The sequence below is a fragment of the Nerophis ophidion genome, linkage group LG27 (assembly GCF_033978795.1).
Source record: "Nerophis ophidion isolate RoL-2023_Sa linkage group LG27, RoL_Noph_v1.0, whole genome shotgun sequence".
Taxonomy (NCBI): Eukaryota; Metazoa; Chordata; class Actinopteri; order Syngnathiformes; family Syngnathidae; genus Nerophis; species Nerophis ophidion.
This window is the reverse complement of record NC_084637.1, coordinates 15,390,722-15,409,310: the sequence shown is the minus strand read 5'-3', so window position 1 is coordinate 15,409,310 and position 18,589 is coordinate 15,390,722. Positions and strand designations below refer to the sequence as shown.

At 41.0% G+C, this 18,589-nt stretch overlaps 1 protein-coding gene across 1 annotated transcript in view; it reads right to left on the bottom strand.

The window, feature by feature from the left end:
- The window catches only part of LOC133544276 (DNA-binding protein SATB2-like), a 56,368-nt gene that overhangs the window by 20,157 nt on the left and 17,622 nt on the right, over window positions 1-18,589 (bottom strand). The window contains exons 3-6 of the mRNA XM_061889445.1: window positions 16,971-17,150; window positions 8,767-8,893; window positions 8,566-8,689; window positions 959-1,061 (exon numbers count right to left, since the gene is read on the bottom strand). Of these exons, the coding sequence (XP_061745429.1) occupies window positions 959-1,061; window positions 8,566-8,689; window positions 8,767-8,893; window positions 16,971-17,150 (534 nt within the window). The remainder of the gene's footprint in view (window positions 1-958; window positions 1,062-8,565; window positions 8,690-8,766; window positions 8,894-16,970; window positions 17,151-18,589) is intronic.

Here is an 18,589-nt window from a genome sequence, read left to right as displayed (position 1 = left end):
GGACGATTGATCCGTGTTAAGGAAAGAATGAATGGGGCCATGTATCGTGAGATTTTGAGCCAAAACCTCCTTCCATCAGTGATTGACCAAATACTTATTTTCCACCATAATTTACAAATAAATTCTTTAAAATTCCTACAATGTGAATTCCTGGATTTTCTTTTCCACCTTCTGTCTCTCACAGTTGAAGTGTACCTATGATGACAATTACAGACCTCTGTCATCATTTTAAGTGGGAGAACTTGCACAATCGGTGGCTGACTAAATACTTTTTTGCCCCACTGTATATAATATATGTTATATATTACTTATTATTATTACTATTGTCTATTGTGAGCGAACTGTGGTGCTGAATTTCCCCCAGGGATCGATAAAGTACTTTCTATTCGATTCTATTCTATTCTATTTACCCACCTGCTCCCAGTGCCACCCACACTGGTTTAAATGTAACTCAGGTATTGGGTTTCACTATGTAAAGCGCTTTGATTCACTAGAGAAAAGGCGCTATATAAATATAATTCACTTCACTCTTCCCTTGGATTTTCTCACTGCACTAAATCTGTTTCTCGTTACACTGGTGCTAGATTGAGGGTCATATTCTGGGTTATTAGGGGACTAAAAATACGAGTGAGGTTTGGCTGAGTGTCAAATTTGTACCCACCGTATATTGTGTGTGTATGCATGTGTGTGTGTGTGTGTGTGTGTGTGTGTGTAATGGGGAGAGAGGGTTGCTGCTTCCCATTATAAATTACGATGGCTTAGTTCTGCCGTGTGTATTAAGAGTGACAATAACACAAACCATGTGTGACGGATCCTTCCGACCACTGATCCATGAGCCTGACACACACACACACACACACACACACACACACACACACACACACACACACACACACACACACATACACACACACACACACACACAAACACACACACAATTGTGCGTGTGAGCCATCACCTTGGATGCGTTTGTATCGTTTGTACCAGCGTCCGAATTCCTGGCATTTGGAGATGGAGATGTTGGCATAGTAGGAGCTGTTGAGGATTGTCGAGATCATACTCTGGCAGAGAGTGAGAGAGAGAGAGAGAGAGAGAGAGAGAGAGAGAGAGAGAGAGAGAGAGAGAGAGAGAGAGAGACAGAGGGAGAAGACGACAATGAGGAAGAGAAGCCACATTAATACATGATTGTAGGACCCCTGAGGATTGAAGCACATGGCAAAGGAAGCGCACGGAATCTGGATTAGACACAAATGCATCTACAAACCCCGTTTCCATATGAGTTGGGAAATTGTGTTAGATGTAAATATAAACGGAATACAATGATTTGCAAATCCTTTTCAACCCATATTCAGTTGAATATGCTACAAAGACAACATATTTGATGTTCAAATTGCAAATAATCATTAACTTTAGAATTTGATGCCAGCAACAGGTGATAAAAAAGTTGGGAAAGGTGGCAATAAAGTAGAGGAATGCTCATCAAACACTTATTTGGAACATCCCACAAGTGTGCGGGCTAATTGGGAGCAGGTGGGTGCCATGATTGGGTATAAAAACAGATTCCCAAAAAATACTCAGTCCCTTCACAAGAAAGGAAGGGGCGAGGTACACCCCTTTGTCCACAACTGCGTGAGCAAATAGTCAAACAGTTTAAGAACAACGTTTCTCAAAGTGCAATTGCAAGAAATTTAGGGATTTCAACATCTACGGTCCATAATATCATCAAAAGGTTCAGAGAATCTGGAGAAATCACTCCACGTAAGCGGCATGGCCGGAAACCAGCATTGAATGACTTTGACCTTCGATCCCTCAAAAAACGACATCAATCTCTAAAGGATATCACCACATGGGCTCAGGAACGCTTCAGAAAACCACTGTCACTAAACACAGTTGGTGGCTACATCTGTAAGTGCACGTTAAAGCTCTACTATGCAAGGCGAAAGCCATTTATCAACAACATCCGGAAACGCCGAGATCATCTAAGATGGACTGATGCAAAGTGAAAAAGTTTTCTTTGGTCTGACGAGTCCACATTTCAAATTGTTTCTGGAAATATTCGACATCGTGTCATCCGGACCAATAAAATACGACACCCCAGACTGTTGAACGACTGAAGCTCTACATAAAACAAGAATGGGAAAGAATTCCACTTTCAAAGAAACTGGAAATTGTGATGTATTATGTTGTACGCTTGCATGTTCAAAATAAACTCAAACTCAAACTCAAAGCTTCAACAAATAGTTTCCTCAGTTCGCAAACGTTTATTGAGTGTTGTTAAAAGAAAATGTGATGTAACACAGTGGTGAACATGCCCTTTCCCAACTACTTTGACACATGTTGCACCTGTCACGGCAATTTTCTTCCCCCCTACAAAAACCTTCCCCCCCCCCTTTTTACTTCTGGGGTCATGATTAATACAGACGTTTTGTTAACGCTATATTATAAAAATATAACAATATGTCATAAAAATACAGACGTTTTGTTAACCCTATAGTATAAAAAACAATAAAAAACAATTTACGAACACAAGCTATGGGATGACGCATTTACTTCCGGGGTCACGTTTCCTCTTTTGTCATCCCATAGCTTGTGTTTGTAAATTATTTTTAAACTTTTTTTTTATAATTTAGCGTTAACAAAACATCTGTATTAATCATGACCCCAGAAGTAAATGGGGGGGGGGGGGGTTTGTAGGGGGGAAGAAATTTGGCGTGACAGCTGCAACACGTGCCAAAGTAGTTGGGAAAGGGCATGTTCACCACTGTGTTACATCACATTTTCTTTTAACAACACTCAATAAACGTTTGTTGAAGCTTTGAGTTTGAGTTTGAGTTTTTTTTTGTAGGGGGGAAGAAATTTGGCGTGACACAGCCATGAAATTCTAAGTTAATTATCATTTGCAACAAAAAATAATATAAGGTTTATGAGTATGAAAATCAAATATCTTGTCTTTGTAGTGCATTCATTTGAATATGGGTTGAAAATGATTTGCAAATCATTGTATTCTGTTTATATTTACATCTAACACAATTTCCCAACTCAGATGGAAACGGGGTTTGTAAAAGGAGGGGACGATAGATCGGAGGTGGCAATTGACACCAGTCACTCTGCACACACACTTTCCCTAATCGTTTATTTCATTATGACTCAGAAATGAGCCCGCCTGAAACACACACAAGTCCTTCAGGCTGTGTGAGTGTGTGTGGGGCGGATAATTGAGGAGTGTGTTTCTGCATCTTTTCCCGTGGGATGCGGTACACATCTGTTTCCAAGTGCGTGTGTGTGGGCTGCTGGTGATGAGAAGCGCATCCACCGTCAGCAATCCTTACCCAAATTGAGCCATGAGGTCGTCGTCCTTATAAGGCCCCTTCTACAATAAGCCGGCTAAGGTTATCCATGGTAAAACCCGCCTAACCTTATTCTTGTCCACACACACACACAATGGTCGTTTAAGACCCTTTCAACCCCCTCCGTCCACCGGCGAAACGCGACCTGTTACGCATGGGCGGAAAATTCGCACATCATAGTCACCTCCAGTGTTGCTTTGTGTGCAAGTTCTTAAATTTAACTTATCTGAACACCATCCAGTGTTGTGGTATTTCAATGAACTGGAATACAGTGTTTTTTGCAGATGATGTGGTCCTGATGGCTTCATCTGGCCGGGATCTTCAGCTCTCACTGGATCGGTTCGCAGCCGAGTGTGAAGCGACTGGCTTGAGAATTAGCACCTCCAAGTCTGAGTCCACGGTTCTCGCCCGGAAAAGGGTGGAGTGCCGTCTCCGGGTTGGGGAGGAGATCTTGCCCCAAGTGGAGGAGTTCAAGTACCTAGGAGTCTTGTTCACGAGTGAGGGAAAAGTCGATTGTGAGATCGGCAGGCGGATCGATGCGGCGTCTTCAGTAATGCGGACGCTGTACCGATCCGTTGTGGTGAAGAAGGAGCTGAGCCGGAAGGAAAAGCTCCCAATTTACCGGTCGATCTACGTTCCCATCCTCACCTATGGTCATGAGCTTTGGGTCGTGACCGAAAAGATAAGATCACGGGTACAAGCAGCCGAAATTAGTTTCCTCCACCGGGTGGCGGGGCTCTCCCTTAGAGATAGGGTGAGAAGCTCTGTCATTTGGGAGGAGTTCAAAGTAAAGCCGCTGCTCCTCCACATCGAGAGGAGCCAGATGAGGTGGTTTGGGCATCTGGTTAGGATGCCACCCGAACGCCTCCCGAGGGAAGACCCAGGACATGTTGGGAAGACTATGTCTCCCGGCTGTCCTGGGAAGAGCTGGGCGAAGTGGCTGGGGAGAGGGAAGTCTGGGCTTCCCTGCTTAGGCTGTTGCCCCCGCAACCCGACCTCGGATAAGTGGAAGAAGATGGATGGATGGATGGATGGATGAATAGATCTTTAAGATGGAAAGTGTAGCTGCCATTATGATGTGCAGTGATCTTTTCAAATTAAGTAAGTCTTGATGTCAGGGACACGTTGTCACGCCTATGGTTCATGTTTTGTTTTGGTAATGCTATGTTTAATTTTTTGGATATTTAGTTCTGTTTTGCATTTCCTTGTTTGTCTTGTTACCATGCCAACTGATTTAGTTTTCATCTGTCATGTCTGATCATGAATTTTGTATGGCCATACTACCCTGAGCATCCCCAATCTCATCTGTTCTCAAAGCTAAATAGTGTCTGGCGTGGTTAGTACTTGGATGGGAGACTGTCTAGGAATACCAGGTGCTTTTGACCTTTGGACTTAAGTTCCTTTTTTTTTTTTCACTCCCTGTTTTGTTACCATGACGACCAATCAGTTCACATGTTTTGTCTCACACCTGTTTTCACTTATCATGTTCATTATTTAAGCCACAGTTACCAGGTAGTCAGGCTGGCAACATCACCTCCTTCACGACCTCAATTATCTGCTTCATGCCTTGCTTTGCTGTTCATTTTGTCCAAGTTTTTGTGATTCATGCCATAGCACAATAGTTGTGTTTCATGTTTATAGTTTATAGCCTTTGTGCTAGTCTTTTGTTTCAGAGCCCAAGTTTATTACCTCCATTGTGAGCGCTTTTTGTTTGTTCCTGTTTTTAGTTTATGAGCAAATAAATTAAATATGAACCTACCTTCACACCGTTTCCACTCCATTCGCTTCACACCTCGGGAAAACAACCCAAGACCAAGTCCAAGCCTGACACACGTAAGGATATTTTTATAAAAAAAAAAGCTCTAAAGCAGCCTTGGGCAATTATTTTGACTCAAGGGCCACATTTAGAGGAAAAATATGTGTCTGGGGGCCGCTATATCTATTTTTATGAACACTAATACAAAAACTCACAATAATGTCTGATGGAATGCTAAAGACGTTATGACAGACCGCCTTAAAAAATGTTATGTAATTTAACTTTTTTCCTATGAACACTGAATATTGACAAAATATGAATGTCAAACCCCCTTTCGATCGAGACATTTTACAATCAAGTGAAACGCAACAAAAATGCAACAGACAGTGAAATATGAACGCGAAGGGTAAAAAATAAATCCCACCTACAATCTGATACATCTGATATATCACTAAGCTTTAGAACTTTGTTGTGAAAATCTCCTTCCGCGCCTGTAGAAACGCTCCCCACCCACACTGCTTGGTGGCTCATCTGAGCTGCTGTGACGTAGATTACCATAGTAACTAATTAGATGACTCTAGTAACTAATTAGATTACCATAGTAACTAATTAGATGACTATAGTAACTAATTAGATTACCATAGTAACTAATTAGATGACCATAGTAACTAATTAGATGACTATAGTAACTAATTAGATTACCACAGTAACTAATTAGATGACTATAGTAACTAATTAGATTACCATAGTAACTAATTAGATGACCATAGTAACTAGTATATCATGCAAAAGTGCAGATTCCAAGCATTAAAATACTTTGTATAGTTCAAGACTTACGGTCATTAGAAAACTTGACTGCACATCATAATGGCAGCTACACTTTCCATCTTCCATCCATCCATTTTCTACCGCTTATTCCATTTTGGGGTCGCGGGGGGCGCTGGCGCCTATCTCAGCTACAATCGGGCGGAAGGCAGGGTACACCCTGGACAAGTCGCCAACTCATCGCAGGGCCAACACAGATAGACAGACAACATTCACATCTTAAAGATCTAAAATTATTTGGGAATGTCCGGCGGGCCAGATTGAAAAGCTTAACGGGCCGCATGTGGCCCCCGGGCATTAATTTGCCCAGCTCTGCTCTAAAGCTTAGTGGTATATCAGATTGTAGGTGTTTTTTTTTTGTTTTTTTTACCCTTCACGTTCATATTTTGATCTGTTTGTAGCATTTTTGTTGCGTTTCGCTTGATTGTAAAATATGTCGACCGAGAGTGGGTGTGACGTTCATATGTTGTCAATATTCAATGTTTTAGCGTTCATAGTTAATATTGTAAATCCCACATTCTTAATTTTCATGTAAATTCTGAGTGTCTCATTCAGTTAAAAAAATTGAAATGACATTGCGTTTTTTAAGGTGGTCTGTCATGACATTTTTAGCATTCAATCAGATTATTATTATGAGGTTTTGTATTAGTGTTCCTAAAAAAAATCATGTACCGGCCTCCAGACACTTTTTTTTCCTCTAAATTTGACCCCCCCCCTAGTCTAAATAATTGCCCAGGCCTGTGCAAGAGAGTTTTTTTAATTGAATAGTTGCTCACTTTCTTTATCAAAGTGTGTTATATGCAAGAACAATGAGTTCGTCACTCACACGCATGGGCTATGGAAAGCGCTTGATGGCACGGCAATAAAATAGCCCACAAACTGGGTCACCATTAAATGGGACATTTAATAAATAAATACATATTCAAACAATTATTTGAATGTGTCATTGATTAATTATAATTGGAAATAAATACATCAGTGTGATATTAATGTATCTGAATAAAATGTTATTTATTTATTTAAGCATATAATTAATTACTGATTGTTGTTATTTAATGATTTATTTAATTATTTTGTGATTTAATGAAATACTTGCAATATTGAATGATTTCATTATATTTTATGATTTATGTAATGATTTTATAATTCGATAATATAAGAATCCATCCATCCATTTCTACCGCTTATTCCCTTTCGGGGTTGCGGGGGGCGCTGGCGCCTATCTCAGCTACAATAGGGCGGAAGGCGGTGTACACCCTGGACAAGTCGCCACCTATATATTTTATAATTTCATGATTTAATTGATTATTTCATGAATCATTTATTTATGTAAATATTTAAGTTTTAAGGATATAATAATTTTGCCACAGCTAGTGTGTGTGTGACAGTCACTGGTACTTTAACTTTTTTCATATTTAATTGTTAATGACCGAATTAGTTATTTCATGATTTAAGAATCTATTTAAACATTTCATGAACCTGTGTGTCAGCGCTGCATTGATTTTATCTCTCAAACTCACCCATTTAAAAAAATAAATACATAAATCTCAAAATTGGTAATTAAATTGTATTTTTATTAATTCATTCATTCATTCATTCATTTTCTACCGCTTATTCCCTTTTTTGGGGTTGCGGGGGGCACTGGCGCCTATCTCAGCTACAATTGGGCGGAAGGCGGGGTACACCCTGGACAAGTCGCCACCTTATCGCAGGGCTATTTTAATTAATGAAATACGTTAAAAAAAAAAACTGACAATACAATAATTTGTGAAATAATTAAATCATGAAATAGTTGAATCATAAACTAATTTAAGGAATCATTAAATCATAAAACAATTGATTATATCATGTAACAATTAATTCAATCATGAAATAATTCATTAAATCATTAAATAATTATACAAATAATGAAACACTTACACAAATCATGAGATAATTGAAAAATAAATATTAGAATTTTTAAATAATCCAATCATGAAATAATTATATAATAAATAATTAAATCAATAACTAATCAAATAAATAATTAAATTATGAATGAATTATTGAAATAATTAATTAAATTAAATAAATGACATGATTGAAAACATATAAATCAGATCTTAAAACAATACATGGAATTATGAAATGATGTATTAAATAATAAATATCAAATTATTTAATTCAATAATTTAATATTACAATTAAGAATTGATCAAATAAAACAATAGTGTCACATTGAATGAATTAATGACATATTTAATAACATATGTATGTGTTTAATTGTAATTACAATTAACTAATGACATATTTAAGTAATAATATAAGATGTATTTAATTTCATCCCATGGGGCCCTCTGTATGGTCACCAATGCGTTGGATCTTTGGTCTGGGCTAAACCGAGGCACATTTTGGTGACATTTTTTCTCATAAACCCAACTAAACATCTAACAACGGATGCAGTCTTTTATTATTCCATCAAAAATTGTAGACAGGTTGTAGGCATACTTTTCTGGCACTTAGTGCTTGAAAAGTCAGTCCTATCAGCCATTCAGCGGACATCAGCCTACTCCCTAACTGAACTGAAAGCTACAATCTCATTTCAACAGCAAAACTGGACACCTGCTCCTCAAATTGTCGCGTGCTGGTTCTGCTCACCTGGGAAAGCGGGCACTCCTTAGCCACAGCACTCTGATCGTTCTCGCCGAGCAGCTCTCTGAGGGCCTTCCTTACGGTGGCGTGCGTCCACTGCTCGGAGGGAAGCTCTTCCAGCCGGGCGAAGCTGCATGCATGGAAAGTTGCTTTTAGATACTCACACAAACAAACGTCATCGTGTGTTTTTCTAAGTCCAACCCACACCTGTGGAGCAGGATCCGCAATGTGACCATGTGGTAAACGTCCAGCAGCATGTCGGCTACTGTGGCCTCTGGAGCGTCCGTCAGGTAGTGGATGGGCATCGGCTTCCAATGCCCCACCTTGATGATACCTGAACGACACGACACAACGTAGGCCAGGAAAAATTGATTCATTTGAAAAAATAAAAAAAAGACGTGTCCACAGGGACACGGATACAGTGGAATCTCAACTTAAAGGCCTACTGAAATGAGATGTTCTTATTTAAACGGGGATAGCAGGTCCATTCTATGTGTCATACTTGATCATTTCACGATATTGCCATATTTTTGCTGAAAGGATTTAGTAGAGAACATCGACAATAAATTTAGCAACTTTTGGTCGCTAATAGAAAAGCCCTGCCTTTACCGGAAGTGACATCACGAGTTGCAGGGCTCCACACATATTCACATTGTTTATAATGTGAGCCACCATTAATTTGAGCGAGGATGAAAGATTCGTGAATTAGGATATTGATAGTAAAGGACTAGAAAAACTAAAAAAAGCGACTGCTCCAGGCGGCGGCAGTGTGAGCGTTTCAGATGTAATTAGACACATTTACTAGGATAATTCTGGAAGATCCCTAATCTGCTTATTGTTTTGATAGTGTTTTAGTGAGATTTAAAGATTGTAAAGACATACTTCGAGGTCGGATGGCTGCGGTGAACACGCAATGTCTCAGAGAGAAGCCGAGGAGCCAAGCTCATGGCTGCCTTTTAAACAGCTACTGCAGGACGACAAATAATCCACTGATGTCTCCGGTAAGATATATATCACAATTTCCCCATCCAAAACCATGCTGGTTGAGGTAGAGAAACATGTTCGCTTGACCACTCTGTTTCACAACAAACAAAGAAACACCGGCTGTGTCTCGGTGCTAAAGACAGCTGCAATCCACCGCTTTCCACCAAGAGCATTGTTCTTTATAGTCTCTATTATTAAATGAACAAATTGCAAAAGATTCAGCAACACAGATGTCCAAAATACTATGTAATTATGCAATTAAAGCAGACAACTTTTAGCCGCTAGTGGTGCAGCGCTACTATTTCCTTACAGTCCGTGACATCACACGTACGCGTCATCATTCCGCCACGTTTTCAACAAGAAACTCGCGGGAAATTTAAAATTGCAATTTAGTAAACTAAAAAGGCTGTATTGGCATGTGTTACAATGTTAATATTTCATCATTGATGTATAAACTATCAGACTGCGTGGTCGGTAGTAGTGGGTTTCAGTAGGCCTTTAAGTTTTTTGACATAAGGGATGGCTCTCGGTGAATTGTTATTGTTACGTTGCAATGAAAAATGTGAGTTGCAAGCATCACTGACCAACATCTGGTCTTACTCGCTAAAAGTAACTTACAGCTAGAAATCAACATCACTTTGTTCTCCATAGAGAATGGAAGAAAGTGAGCGTAAAGGACAGTGCTGGATATTTCCTGAAGTAGAGAAAGAAGCCTTTAATAAATTTACTTTGGAGAAATAGTTTAAGAGTATCACTGTTACTCTGCACCATACTGAATGAGTCGTTAACCCCAGCCGAGGATGTTAAAATATAATCAAAACGGCCGACATTTTTCCACAAAAATATAGAAAAGCTGCTGATGGTGTGTTTGATGAAGAACCCTGCTGGAAGGAGATATTGTGGAGATCAACTCTCCAATGTAAATAAATACTATATATTAGTAATATGTTACCTCATATATCTACTGGAGTTGTATTTTTTATAAACAATATTTACTATCTAGAACAGGGGTCGGGAACCTTTTTGGCTGAGAGCCAAGAATCCAAATATTTTAAAATGTATTTCCGCAAGCGCCGTATAATATTTTCTTCAACACTGAACACGACTAAACACGTGCATTTTTAAGTAAGACCAACATTTCTAGAGTACAATAGGTCTCTTATTCTTTGTAATAACATTGTAATCCTGAAGCTAAATGTGGAGGGGGCGTGGCCTGCGGGCCTGCAGCAAAGCGGGGTGTTGCCAGGACCAGCCTCGAAATCAGCGACAGGTACGTAGAAGGCCAGCCTGGGCCTTTTTATCTAATTTATACGCAGCAGCCAGGAGGAAAGACGGGTTCGGGGCTGGAGCCAGAGTGCGAGCGAGAACGAAAGAGGAAAAAGACAATTGCTGGAAAGCAACTGAGAGACTTATTGAAAAATAAAAAAATATTGTAACACTGAAACAGGCTCTCATGTCGGTGTTTGGCGGTCTGAAGAACACCCAGGAGGGCAAACTTTAAACTTACCGATAATAAATAAATCACTTCTTACCCTTATTGCAACTTCTTGAACAAGTGCGGTAGAAAAAGGATGTGTAGGTATATTTGGTTAATTTAATCTCTTTTACTTATGTCCTCGGTGTATTTAGTTTATATTTGCATGTCTCCTGACACACTATCTGTATGTAATAATGGCTACATGTCTGATAGTTGTTAGTGTGCCATGTTGTTCCAGACCACAGCAGAGATTGTAATAAATCTATTAGAAGAAGACAGCTTGCCGTTTCCTTAAACTTGGACACATACATCTAAGCCAGTAATTTCCAGAAGTTATCTCACCCTCCGAGAAGCCTTCGTTTTACTAATGTTTTCCAATGTACAAAAATTGGTAGAATAAATATTACATTTCAACATTTCTATCAACAAAGATGTAAGTCAGCCTGAGAAACAGTCATTTTGATAGTTAATAGCTAGTATAAACACTTACACCATGTGTTGCTTTCATTATAAGACTTATATAAGGCTTTTAGTTTTTGGTATTTTTGGTCGAATTTGGCTCTTTCAACATTTTGGGTGGCCAACCCCTGAGTTATGTACCCCTGTACTTTAAAAATGCTTATTTTTATATGCATTTTGGACTTTTGTCCACACGTAATCCTTTGTCCTTAGGGTCAAGTCTATGTTCTGCGTATGTGTGCGTGGACTAGGGTTGTACGGTATACCAGTATTAGTATTGTACCGCGATACTAATGAATCATATTCGGTACTATACCACCTCTGAAAAGCACCGGTCCGGTAGCTACTTGTAAATCACTAATCCTTGCCTCCATGGCGACAAATAAAGTAAGTTTCTCACAAGTATCATCCCTGCAGGACGAGGAATAACTAGTCTTTGGTATGACTCGGCCGGGGTTTGAACTCACGACCTACCGATCTCAGGGCAGACTCGCACCACTAGGCCACTGAGCAGGCCTATGGGGTGGCGGGCCATTATAATGATGTGGCAGGCCTCTTTAAGTAGCGTGGCAGTCTACATGAAATGATATGACAGGCCAATTAAATGGGGTGGCGGGCCATTTTAAATGAAGTAGCAGGCCATTTTAAATAAGGTAGCATCCCCCATTAAGAACGTGGCAGGCCAATTTTAATGGTGTGGCAGGCCATTTTAAATGAGGTAGCAGCCCACATTAAGAAGGTGGCAGATCTCCTTAAATATTGTGGCAGTCCACATGAAATGATATGACAGGCCACCTTAAATGGGGTGGCGGGTCATTTTAAATGAGGTAGCAGACCACATTAATGATGTGGCAGGTCTCCTTAAATAGAGTGGCAGTCCACATTGTATGCTATGGCAGGCCAATTAAATGGTGTGGCAGCCATTTTAAATGAGGTAGCAGGCCAGTTTAAACGAGGTAGCATCCCCCATTAAGGATGTGGCAGGCAACTTCGAATGGTGTGGCAGCCATTTAAAATGAGGTAGCAGGCTATTTTAAATGATGTAGCAGCCCACATTTAGAATGTGGCAGGCAAATTTGAATGGTGTGGTTGGCCAATTTAAATGAGGTAGCAGCCCACATTAAAGATGTGGCAGGTCTCCCTAAATAGCGTGGCAGTTCACATTAAATTATATGGCAGGCCAATTTAAATGGGGTGGCAGGTCATTTTAATTGAGGGAGCAGACCACATTAATGATGTGGCAGGCCACTTAAATGGCGTGGCAGGCCATTTTAAATGAGGTAGCAGCCCACATTAGAGATGTGGCAGGTCTCCTTAAATAGTATGGCAGTCCACATTATATGTAATGGCAGGCCATTTAAATGGGGTGGCGGGCCAATTTAAATGAGGTAGCACCCCCCATTAAGAATGTGGGAATGGTGTGGCAGGCTATTTTAAATGAGGTAGCAGCCCGCATTAAGGACGTGGCAGGTCTCCTTAAATAGAGTGGCAGTCTACATTATATGCAATGGCAGGCCAAATAAATGGGGTGGCGGATCATTTTAAATGAGGTAGCAGGCCATTTTAAACGAGGTAGCATCCCCCATTAAGGCTGTGGCAGGCAAATTCGAATGGTGTGGCAGGCCATTTTAAATGAGGTAGCAGCCCATATTAAGAATGTGACAGATATCCTTAAATAGGGTGGCAGTCCACATTAAGGACGTGGCAGGTCTCCTTAAATAGAGTGGCAGTCTACATTACATGCAATGGCAGGCCAAATAAATGGGGTGGCGGATCATTTTAAATGAGGTAGCAGGCCATCTTAAACGAGGTAGCATCCCCCATTAATGATGTGGCAGGCAAATTCGAATGGTGTGGCAGGCCATTTTAAATGAGGTAGCAGCCCACATTAAGAATGTGACAGATATCCTTAAATAGTGTGGCAGTCCACATTAAATGACATGGCAGGCCATTTTAAATGAGGTAGCAGCCCACATTAAAGACGTGGCAGGTCTCCTTAAACAGTGTGGCAGTCCACAATATAAGATATGGCAGGCCAATTTGAATGGTGTGGCAGGCCATTTCAAATGAGGTAGCAGCCCACATTAAGGACGTGGCAGGTCTCTTTAAATAGTGTGGCAGTCCACATTAAATTATATGGCAGGCCCATTAAATGGTGTTGCAGGCCAGTTTAAATGGGGAGGTAGTTTCATTTTAAATGAGGTAGCAGTCCACCTTCATGATGTGGAAGACCTCCTTAAATGGGGTGGCAGGCCGTTTTAAATAAGGTAGCAGGCCACTTAATGTAGTGGCAGCCCGACTTAAATAGTATGGCAGTCCACATTAAATATTATGGCATCCATCCATTTTTCAACCCCTTGTCCCTTTTGGGGCCGTGGGGGGTGCTGAAGCGTTTCTCAGCTGAATTTGGGCAGAAGGCGTAGTACACCCTGGACAAGTCGTCATCTCATCTATATCATATCATAATATGGCAGACAAGTTTAAATGGTATGCCAAGCCAAATTTAATGAGGTGGAAGGCCACATTAATGATTTGACGGACCACTTTAAAAGGGGTGGCAGGCCAAATTAAATGAGGTGGAAGGCCATATTAATGATTTGACAGTGTATCGGCTGGGGACATCTCTGCGCTGCTGATCCGCCTCCGCTTGGGATGGTTTCCTGCTGGCTCCGCTGTGAACGGGACTCTCGCTGCTGTGTTGGATCCGCTTTGGACTGGACTCTCGCGACTGTGTTGGATCCATTATGGATTGAACTTTCACAGTATCGTGTTAGACCCGCTCGACATACATTGCTTTCCTCCTCTCCAAGGTTCTCATAGTCATCATTGTCACCGATGTCCCACTGGGTGTGAGTTTTCCTTGCCCTTATGTGGGCCTACCGAGGATGTCGTAGTGGTTTGTGCAGCCCTTTGAGACACTAGTGATTTAGGGCTATGTAAGTAAACATTGATTGATTGATTGATACTTTAAGAGGGGCGGCAGGCCAAATTTAATGAGGCAGCAGGTCACTTTAAATATAGTGTTTGGTCATTTTAAATGAGATACCAGGTCACATTAAATGGGTTGGCAGGCAAGTTTAAATGAGGTAGAAGGCCACATTGCTGATGTGACAGACTATATTAAAATATGTGGCACTCCTTAAGTTTGACCCCTGTGATTACATTGATTAGTTGTTGAAGTCCACCATTATGTAAATATTGTACAAACCCCGTTTCCATATGAGTTGGGAAATTGTGTGAGATGTAAATATAAACGGAATGCAATGATTTGCAAATAATTTTAAACCCATATTCAGTTGAATATGCTACAAAGACAACATAGTTGATGTGCAAACTGATAAACATTTTGTTTTTTGCAAATAATCATTAACTGTAGAATTTGATGCCAGCAACACGTGACAAAGAAGTTGGGAAAGGTGGCAATAAACACTGATAAAGTTGAGAAATTCTCATCAAACACTTATTTGGAACATCCCATAGGTGTGCAGGCTAATTGGGAACAGGTGGGTGCCATGATTGGGTATAAAAACAGCTTCCATGAAATGCTAAGTATTTCACAATCAAGGAAGGGGCGAGGGTCACCAATTTGTAAGCAAATTGTCAAACAGTTTTAGAACAACATTTCTCAACGAACCATTGCAAGGAATTTAGGGATTTTACCATCTACTGTCCGTAAAATCATTAAAAGGTTCAGAGAATCTGGAGAAATCACTGCAGGTTCAGAGAATCTGGAGAAATCACTGCACATAAGCGATGATATTACGGACCGTTGATCCCTCAGGCGGTACTGCCTCAAAAACAGACATCAGCGTGTAAAGGATATCACCACATGGGCTCAGGGACACTTCATAAAACCACTGTCAGTAACTACAGTTGGTTGCTACATCTGTAAGTGCAAGTTAAAACTTTACTATGCAAAGCAAAACCCATTTATCAACAACACCAAGGAACGCCGCTAGCTTCACTGGGCCCGAGCTCATCTAAAATGGACTGATGCGAAGTGGAAAAGTGTTCTGTGTTCTGACGAGTCCACATTTCAAATTATATTTGGAAACTGTGGACTTGGTGTCCTCCGGAACAAAGAGGAAAATAACCATCCGGATCGTTCTAGGCACAAAGTTCAAAAGCCAGCATCTGAGATGGTTTGGGGGTGTATTAGTGCCCAAGGCATGGGTAACTTACCCATTTGTGAATGCACCATTAATGCTGAATGGTCCATACAGGATTTGGAGCAACATATGTTGTCATCCAAGCAACATTATCATGGACGCCCTTGCTTATTTCAGCAAAACAATGCCAAGCCACGTGTTACAACAGCGTGGTTTCTTAGTAAAAGAGTGCGGGTACTTCCCCGGCCCGCCTGCAGTCCAGACATGTCTCCCATCGAAAATGTGTGGCACATTATGAAGCGTAAAATACGACAGCGGAGACCCCGGGCTGTTGAACGACTGAAGCTCTACATAAAACAAGAATGGGAAAGAATTCCACTTTCAAAGCTTCAACAATTAGTTTCCTCAGTTCCCAAGCGTTTATTGAGTGTTGTTAAAAGAAAAGGTGACGAAACACAGTGGTGAACATGCCCTTTCCCAACTACTTTGGCACGTGTTGCAGCCATGAAATTCTAAGTTAATTATTATTTGCAAAAAAAATGAAAGTTTATGAGTTTGAACATCAAATATCTTGTTTTTGTAGTGCATTCAACTGATTATGGGTTGAAAAGGATTTGCAAATCATTGTATTCCATTTATATTTACATCTAACTCAATTTACCAACTCATATGGAAACGCTGTTTGTAATATTAATGATGGAAGTTCCGTCAGTGAGAGTTTCTGACAGAAGTTTTGTCCAAAGACCCTCCTGCCCGGCTTTAAACATATTCTCCCAAGCCGAAGCTAAAAGAAAAATTGAATAAATAAAAAAAAAAAAAGAACTGTATAATTTTTGGTTGTAACCGCACTTGTGGAGAGGGTGGGTGGCGTTGACGGGATGCCAGACAAAATATATTTATTTGGAGAGAAAAAAAAAAAAAAAAAAAGTTTGGGCAGAAAGGGGTGGCATTCAGGGCGTTCCACTCGGTTTGCACGCCACCAGGAATGTCATACCCGACTCCATGTTTACTCCTGGTATTCAAACAAAACAACACAACTTGCTCTCATTGTCTTAACTTTCTGGCAGCCAGTGCACTCATGTGGTGGAGCCGCACATCTGGAAAACAGCTCCGATCTATTGAGCTGCTGCTGTTAATAATTCATTACTCATGAATTACCAAACACGTGTGACGGAACATTTTGCTTTAGTATTTCCCAGATGTGACCAAACCAGAAATATTTGGTTGTAAATGATTAAAAAAATAAGGGACATATTGTCCCTGTAGAGAGTTGGGCTTGTGATGATGCTACTAAGCGCTACAGAAGTGTGATTAGTCATATACAGCAGTGGGAGCCAGTTGTGATAAAAAACACACACACACACGTACACACGAACACACACCTCGAGCTTGTGCAACCGAGCCGTGCGAGTATCCCAAGGATAGCAGCGCCGTCTCCACCAGTTGTGTGAACAGGACGTCTTTCCGGACGAGCACAAATTCCGCATGGCGGTGACGGCGCCCCTCGTTGGCCACGCCCACATCCGCGTCCTCCACCACGCAGTAGACAGGAATGGTCACACCTGGCACAAAGACACATGCAAATGTGAAAGTTAAAGGCCTACTGAAACCCACTACTACCGACCACGCAGTCTGATAGTTTATATATCATCCATCCATTTTCTACCGCTTATTCTCTTTTGGGGTCGCGGGGGGCGCTGGCGCCTATCTCAGCTACAATCGGGCGGAAGGCGGGGTACACCCTGGACAAGTCTCCACCTCATCACAGGGCCAACACAGATAGACAGACAACATTCACACTCACATTCACACACTAGGGCCGATTTAGTGTTGCCAATCAACCTATCCCCAGGTGCATGTCTTTGGAAGTGGGAGGAAGCCGGAGTACCCGGAGGGAACCCACGCATTCACAGGGAGAACATGCAAACTCCACACAGAAAGATCCCAAGCCTGGATTTGAACCCAGGACTGCAGGAACTTCGTACTGTGAGGCAGACGCACTAACCCTTCTGCCACCGTGAAGCCCTTATATATCAATGATGAAATATCAACATTGCAACTTTTTAATTAACTAAATTGCAATTTAAAATTTCCGACGAGTTTCTTGTTGAAAACATCCCGGAATGATGACGCGTACACGTGACGTCACGGACTGTCAGGAAATATTAGCGCTGCACCACTAGCGGCTAAAGTCGTCTGCTTTAATCGCATAATTACACAGTATTTTAGACATCTGTGTTGCTGAATCTTTTGCAATTTGTTCATTTAATAATGGAGACTATAAAGAACAATGCTGGTGGTGGAAAGCGGTGGGTTGCAGCTGTCTTTAGCACCGAGACACAGCCGGTGTTTCTTTGTTTGTTGTGAAGCCGAGCGGTCAAGCGAACATGTTTTCTCTACGTCAACCAGCTTGTTTTTGGATGGGAAAATTGTGATATATATATCTTACCGGAGACATCATTGGATTATTCGTCGTCCTGCAGCAGCCGTCAAAAAAAGGCAGCTGTGAGCTTGGCTCCTCGGCTTCTCTCTGAGACACTGCGTGTTCACCGCAGCCATCCGACCTCGAGGTATGTCTTTACAATCTTTACAATCTCATTAAAACAATAAGCAGATAAGGGATCTTCCAGAATTATCCTAGTAAATATGTCTAATTACACCTGAAACGCTCACACTGCCGCCGCCCGGAGCCGTCGCTTTTTTTTTCTTTTTTTCTTTTTCTAGTCCTTCACTATCAATATCCTGATTCACAAATCTTTCATCCTCGCTCAAATTAATGGGGAAATTGTCGCTTTCTCGGTCCGAATTGCTCTTACTGCTGGTGGCTCCCATTATAAACAATGTGAATATGTGTGGAGCCCTGCAACTCGTGACGTCACGCGCACATACTTCCGGTAAAGGCTGGGCTTTTTTATTAGAGACCAAAAGTTACAAACTTTATCGTCGATGTTCTCTACTAAATCCTTTCAGCAAAAATATGGCAATATCGCAAAATTATCAA